General features: G+C 37.6%; 1 protein-coding gene across 3 annotated transcripts in view; it reads right to left on the minus strand.

Moving 5' to 3' along the window:
• Window positions 1–3,924: 3,924 nt before the first annotated feature.
• LMO4 (LIM domain only 4) overlaps window positions 3,925–7,844 on the minus strand; it is a 16,810-nt gene continuing 12,890 nt past the window's right edge. For all 3 annotated transcript variants that reach the window (XM_032155448.2, XM_032155450.2, XM_032155449.2), the window contains exon 5: window positions 3,925–4,716. In XM_032155448.2, coding sequence (XP_032011339.1) covers window positions 4,708–4,716 — 9 coding nt within the window. In that variant the 3' untranslated portion in view covers window positions 3,925–4,707. The remainder of the gene's footprint in view (window positions 4,717–7,844) is intronic.

The raw sequence follows: 7,844 nt of genomic DNA on the forward strand, positions 1-7,844 counted from the left end.
ATTTTCTCTTTACAGTTCCTAAAAATATTCAATTCACCAAAAATGAAAAATTAATTTAGGAAGAAACTCTAACTTAAGAAAAAACTTGCAGCTCAAACAACAGGTGAAAGCATACAAATATAAAAAGAGTTTTTGAAGAAGTTGGGGATGTGAACCTTTTAGTTCAAGATGGGGGGTTGTTCTAGAGTGAAGGAAGGTGAGATGCCTCCCGTTCTCATGAGCTAATGATTGTTTCCAAACTGGTTAGAATTCAGTGCTAATTGCATTTTAAAACACCACCTCTGAAATCCTTTTCTCTCAGGATCTTGCATCAATGTTTCACATTTTCAATGCAACCTTTGCACTTCACCTTTCTCACTCAACAAATTCTGAATGTCAGATCTACCGGAAGAACTCAGTTCAGATCCTTCCTCTCCCCAGCAGGTTTTGATCTGGCGATGGTGATGTCAATTCCTAGGAAAGGCTGTCCTGCCCTGGTTCTGAGGGGAGAGAGACAATTAAAATCGGTACTTTGGTGACTCGACTCAGGCTTGTCCATTCTAACAGGGGGTCATTAAACAACTTTCCAGTGTCATTCAAAGAACTTATAACAGAATCAATTGATTTTCATCCTCTGCTTTATTAGTTGTGATTTAGGAAATAGAATGGCCCTGTTTACACAGCTGTAACATGTCAGGGCCTGTAGTACATTATTGGCTTGAGGCCTCCGAGTTGCTGTCCATTCTCAGCAGAATCAATCTGAACTTGAAAACATTCCCTCTAGGAAACATGCACATATCTACTAGCATAAAGCACTTCCTGCACAACTGAAAACAGTATTCACTTGAGGTTAAGTTGCAAGTTCACCATCCAAAAATGAGCCCCGACTTGTCATTGCTCTCAGCATGTTCACGATGGGAGCAGAGGGCTACAAATGCCTCTTTAACTAGGTACCCAGCATTGGTGAATGTGTTACACTTTGCTGCTAGTCAGATCTCAGACTCTGCAAGTGGGAGTAGCTGGCTGTTTAACATGCATTCAGAGCACTGCCAATCTAAAATGGCTGCTCAGTAATACTTTAATTGCAGTTTCATGGAAACAAATTGCTATTTAACTGCAATAAGCATTTCTGTGACTTGGCTGGACTAACAATAGGTGAGTCTTAGTAACAAAGCTGTAAGTAACGTTAACTTGTAAATGGCCTTTTTCCAATGGCCTCTTAAAGGGGTCATAGGTGGGACAGCACCCAGGATAGAATTCCCTGGTGAAGGGTGAAGAGGTCTTTGAGGTGAAGGGTGATGGGGTTTTTGGATCTCCGCAATTTAAATACAATTAGGCTACATGGGAACTCTTCCCTAGACTCCATATGTACCTCTTGGGTTCACTGTTTATTATATGATTTATGGGCCCTAAGAAATATTTTATATAAATAGTAGTGCACATTAGAATCTTACTATATTGACATTTAAAACCCTTGAAGAGCTTCATTTTAGATGATTAGTTGTTTCAAATATCAGTGTTAATAAGGGCAAAAGAATTTAAATACAGCTAATATTAAGAGGATGACAATCTCACAGACTTCATTTTGGTGTGACAGTTTTCTCATTTTGTATTTTATAAGACACTACAGTCTGGGTTAAACTATTTCCTAATAAATCATGAAGAGCTGAAAATAGTTCTAGTGGCAAATGATTTGGTTTGGAAAAGCTTCAGGCTCCCCTGCCCTGCGGGATGTGTAAATCTCACTAGACAAGATAGGTAAAAAACATTAAACCCTTTTAGAGGACAATCTTTTTACAAAATTGTTTCATTAGCAAGAGTGACAATTTGCATGATTGAGACATTTATATGTATCATAAACATAATTTTTTTTATCAGTTCAGCAGGGCTCAGTAACATTTGCTTTTATTTTTAATTGCACTTGCTTGTAGGGACTGGGGGCCATCTTGCTCTATGACGTGGTTAATATTAAATAAGTCCTTTCAAAAGAACAGTGTCCATCTCGCTAACTAATAACATCACAAATGCAATGGATGAAAGGTGGAATAAACTCATAGATTTTTTTTTTTTTTTCCTAAGCAATGTTGAGGTTGGGGGAGGAACTGCACACAATCGCTGCTCACATCAGAATAAACCTGAGTGTTTTTAGTAGCTTTCTATCCACACAGAGCCATCCCCATTAGAGCCGGGTTTTATTGTTTGAAATGCCTCTGGTTTCAAGAAAGTGTTTTACCTAAAGCAAGACTACTACTTAAATATGTTCTATTGTATATTCATAGCTCCATTAGTCCTTCTCCAATTTAGCACATCAAAGAGAAGGCTTCATCACTTGCATGTGGATTATACTAACATGAGTGACATTTGTAATCTTATAGGTCTGCAACTTAAGAAATGCTTTTAGAAGCTCATTATTAAACACGCGCAGTGCTTGAGGAACCAGCCATATAATAGTTTATTTAAAGTCTGTAATGACCTTAGCCCTCCACATCACTAAATGCCACAATATATTATTTACTAAAGTTATTAACCACCTCCTTTGAATTTGTACATATCAGTGACATGAGTGCTTATGCCAAAAAGAATATAGAAAATGCCTGCAATCTCATAAACCCATTTCCCCCTTTACCATCCCAGTCTAACTTCCTTCAGAAAGTTCCTTAAAGGAAAAAAAACAAATACAAGAACCAGAACTAGTTTGAAGAAATTCTCCAAGGATCTAATTCAAACAGATATGTATGTGATTTCTTCATATTATTTTCTTGCATTTTATTTTTATAAGGTTCTAACAAAACTATTCACTTCAACTCTATGCCTTTACAATCTCCTCTAGGAGGTTTGAAGTTCAACTGATTTTTTTCCCCCCCTGCCCTGGAATCTCTGAAAACAGGAAGTGAGCACAGAAGTTCTCAAAGGGAAGCTGACTGGTAGTTGAGATATGCTGAGCTACACCTCTCTACATGGCTCCATGGCTATTCTCAGAGGGAGGGTCTACATCAGGCGCTTTTCTGGAACAAAATAAAATGCCATCTTAAAAAAGAAAATTTAAAATAGTAGTGTTCACACACCTGGTTTTATTAGGCTGTGATGGAAATTGTAGTTGAAATTTGCTCACATTTAAGGAAGCTGGCAGTACAACCTCAGCCTCCAGGCCTATCTGGTTTTCTCCTTCCAGCACTAGCTGTTATACTGCTTGCTTTCCGGAGGGCAGCTCTGCAGGCAGTGCAGGCGCGTCGTGGACACTCTGCTGCCTGCAACCAGCAACTCAGTATCTCAAGACTAAGACTAAATGAAGTCAGAATCTTCCCCCAAAATACATACGGAAAGGCAGAGTCAGTAAAGAAGTGTAGGAGCAAAACAAAATAAACATCTTACAGACGACCACACGAGCCTAAGGGTCACCAGGAAGTGGCTACTTCACCCATCAAAGATCACTACAAAAAAAAGAGCTCTGGGTCCCTACAACTAAGTGAGCTTCAAAATATGTACAGGTATGACTTAGAAATTGTGACTTCCTTCAAAAGCTATAAACTCAGTAAGAGAACAGGATGGTTGTGCCGTATTTTTTTTTTTTTTTACATACTTTTCATCAATACCCAAGGCTTTGCTATTGAGAAAAAGAATAAACAAAATAGTGGACACTCAAGTATTTATATATAAACACAAAAGACTTACTGTGATATAGAAGTGTAACAAAATGCTGTTAACAGAATATTCTTGACTTATATAGAAAGGACTCTGTTAGAAACTGCTTTGTACCCCTGCCAATAATGGCGTGGTTAAGTAATTTGAAGAATACCTTACTGGCCCAGAGCTAAATAAATATACACACCACCTCCCTCAACTCCTTCAAATTGAAAGTGAGCTTGTTATTCAACAACAATAAAAACTAATTTTTTTCAAAATACAGAAGAGAAAAAGCAGTGTTTAAACCCAAACACCATTAAATATTTTTTCTTTTAAGTTTTTATTATTTAAATACACCATACTAGAGCAAATGTCTCTGAAAATATCACAAATAAAAGATTTTTTTTCTTCATTCAGCAAATTAGAAGTAGGGGGAATTTTCTACACAGTAGCTGCTATGAGCCTGATTTTTTTTTCCAATTTTTTTCTTTTTTTCATTCTTTTTTTTTCTTTGCCATGGGAGTAGCAACATTAGGACAAAAACACTTACATGCATACATACATTGTATTTTACAGAGATACAATAAGTGTTTGTGATAGAATATCACAAAAGCCACATCTCTTTCCTTTATCTCATGTTCAGTTTTGATTGAAACACGTTTCCTTACAACACTTAAATATACAAAGAGCAAATAGAATGTTGTTAAGGTAAAACACAGGGTACAAACTCTGGCCAGTGCCCTGCTAATTGTTAATGAGGGTAGAAAGCAGATTTGAATGCTTCTTTTAATTAGCTTCATTAGTCATTTCCCTCCCCCCCCCCCCCCCCCCCCCCCCCCCCCAAGATGTCCTCTGGTGGATCTTTTTTCATTTTCTCTACAGTCTCCCATTAGCCCAGGTTCATGGAGTCCTTAATGTTCATATTCAGTCATTTTAATACACCAATAAATGCGGGAAGGGCAATCAAGACTAAAGAAGGTGCAATGGCATGGAGCTGGCACTGGTGCTAGCTACAAAGGTGACTTGTCTACTGAAGACACATGGGATCCACCTGTGATGAACAAATTTGAGATGAAGGCACGCATTCTGCATTACTCTGACCTTTTAGCAGACCTGCAAGAAATAAAAACGGGCATCTTAGCTAAAATGCTAAATTTGAGAGATATTAAACTCAAACATGAGTGCTTTTGTCTTCCCCATATTCACTAATCTTCTTTTATTAGCTTACTTTCCAACTGTGACTTGATAGAGGCTTTCTATGCTACTTAATCTGGCAGTGAAGAAGTAAAGCATAACATTTTCTGCAGCTTTACTAGCAAAGAAAATGAGACAGTAAATGGACGCTCAGAAACTTTCTGGTGTGAAGTACTTCTACAATTAATCGCATAACTCTGTTAAGAGCAAGTGTCTTTCCAAAAGGAATGTAACATCTTGCCCAGCAGTGGGATCTTGAATTTTTTAAATAGCGGGGACATTCCCAGACAAGTTCCTACCTAGGAAGTTTTGGGTTAATATGCTCAACCGTGTAACCTTCTGGAATGTTGCTTAAACTGCTTGTGTCTCAGTTTCCTCATCTTTAAAGAAGGGATAATGACGCTGTTATGATAATTACATAATACATACGGGAGCACTTTCAACAGTGCTTGGCCCTTAATAAAAGCTCAACAAATAATGGCAGTTATCATTATTATTCCCATATCCCCATATGAAAAATATTCACCCATATTGGTACTACCCTATAGGTATGTGTCTATATGAAAATTTCTATGTACAAATATTCACATTTTTCACTATTTCTTATCTGCTATGTCACTTAATAGTTACACAAATATGTGAATCAATACATGTAATGTGTTAATGACCTGTGATAGATAAAAGAACATAGTTCAATGCAAGGGTAGCTTCAATGTCTAAGTCAGACATGGAAATCCACACACTTGTCAAATACAATCTGTTTGCAATTACCAAAATGAAATAATACATATTAGGTTGTTATGGTTTTTTAAATGACATTTTGAGCTTCCCAGGAAGTTCTCGTTTCACCCTTTCCCTAACTCACAAAAAGCCTGTAGTCTATTAGGAACTGCAACCCCCCACTTCCAAGCTAATTAAAGTGGTGAAGGCTTAATTCCCCAGAGTGGAAGCTCAGTGTGAGAAAGGTAATTTGTCTGTCCAGAACAAAGATGCAGCAGCAGCCAGCAAGCATATTTAATAAATGAGCATCAAATGTCCTCTACGATGGACACACACAACACCAATTATGTAACTATGGGGGAACTGCGAAGTGACATGTAGACTAGAACACTCACTAAATTTTCCTCCAACTAAAGAGATGTGATCTAACTCCTGTTCCACTGAAAAGCACAGATAATTCTAGATGGCACCATCACACTTTTGAGGGGAAGAAAAAAATTCCAGAACAGGCAGCAATCTACAGAAGAAAAAATTAGCCACAATTCCTGATTTACATAACCCTCTAGAAGGCAGTATTCTCTCGAAGCTAGCCAAGCCTCCTTTAAGTGATATAGGTTATAAAATGTTGTAGATCCTTGAACACCAGTGGCCTGAGGTTTCAGTCCATCTGAAATGCAAGATTTCAATCACTGTATGATTTAAAAGCTTAAAATTCTTTTTCTGGGAATATACAACAGCCAATGATGCAGAACAACTACTACACTACACAGCCCAGACCCTGGGAACAAATCTCAGAATAAAAGTTTAAAGGGACCAGACAATGGGGGCCTATGTTTTCCATGCAATTAACTGCCTTTAAAGAAGGGATGTTTGAATAATCAACTCACTGCTTTTAAGCCAGAGGATGCTTGAGTATATTTACCACACATAATACACCAAAAATGTAATTGATTCTGCGAACAGAAGGAAAACGGCCAAAATAAATGTCCAATTTTCCCTACCAAAAATATGGAGAACGAGAGAGGAGAAAATAATAAAACGAAGCCATTTGTCATTTCTCCCCATCTCATCGCCTCCAGAAAGAAACGCCACAGGGTTTTGGGAAAATAATTTTAAAGCCTCTCCAGTTCCAAAAAGCAGTTTATGTTCCACCAGGAAGTGTGTTTTCATTAACTCTTCCCCCTTGCCCTCTCATTAATATCTCTCTGGACCACGTTCAGCTTGCCCAAAACCTTTATTTATAAAACCTACCTTGTGAATTGACCGTGCTTATGGTGAGCTGAGCACCAAGGGCAAAAATGTGAGACACTTATGCCTTATGCCAACAGGGAAATGCTCTTAATTAACAGCACCCCCAAAACACAGCTTCTCACCAAGGTCTGACAAGAGCATACCCTTACGTTGTATTTCCTTATGCCTTTTAAGAGCTATTAATTTCTGAGGGCCACCTGTCTCTTTTTTGACTTCCAACATTAAGAAAATATACACTAATAGGTTCTTATTCATTGCCTAAAATACAGTGTTCCAAAATGAATACCCTACCACTGCCATCCTGGAAAAGGTGTGGAAAACAGATTTCAATGAAAGGCACAATACATGTAATCTCATCAACAGGTAAACCTGGCTTTTCTGCAGTTCTCCTCCCTAACACCTCTAAATTTACGCCATCTTACACTGTAAAAGATGGTATGAAATCCTGCTCGTATTTCTTAGGTGTGCTTTATACTTAGTCCCTATCTAACATTGCTATTGCCTGTATTCAATGCTTCACAATCCAGCAACATTTTCCATCTCATCTCTACATCCTTTCATTCTCACCATGCATGCTGGTGAACTGCAACAATCATTTTTTTGTATAGTACTTTGCTAAGTCAGAGAAAGAAATGGTATAAAACCAGCAACAAAGTGAAGCTCTAACTCGGGGAAAAATTAAGCTTTTACATCGGAAGGAGTGGACAGAAGGTCTACCATTTTACTCCTAGCATATTTTTTTTTTTGCTACCAAGTGTAACTACAAACAGCTTTGCCTCTATTCTGAATAGGTATCTCAAAATATTTATGTTACTCATTCATTGTTCTCAACTCTGCCCTGCAGATTCACTTCATTAGAATCCAAATCTTAAAAATCTTTAAGCATTTATATGTCTTGGCACTCCTTAAAGAAGCTTGAAATACCTCATCAACAGTGACTGGTTAGTTTGTAATTAAAAAGTTCGACTTTTACTCTTAAAATGGTTATTCTATGTAGCTTCCCATATTAGTAAATTAAAGTGCACATAATGTCATGTAATTAACACTAAGAAACAGAACATACACTTAAAATTACC

Source organism: Hylobates moloch, unplaced genomic scaffold (genome assembly GCF_009828535.3).
Source record: "Hylobates moloch isolate HMO894 unplaced genomic scaffold, HMol_V3 SCAFFOLD_5, whole genome shotgun sequence".
Classification (NCBI taxonomy): Eukaryota; Metazoa; Chordata; class Mammalia; order Primates; family Hylobatidae; genus Hylobates; species Hylobates moloch.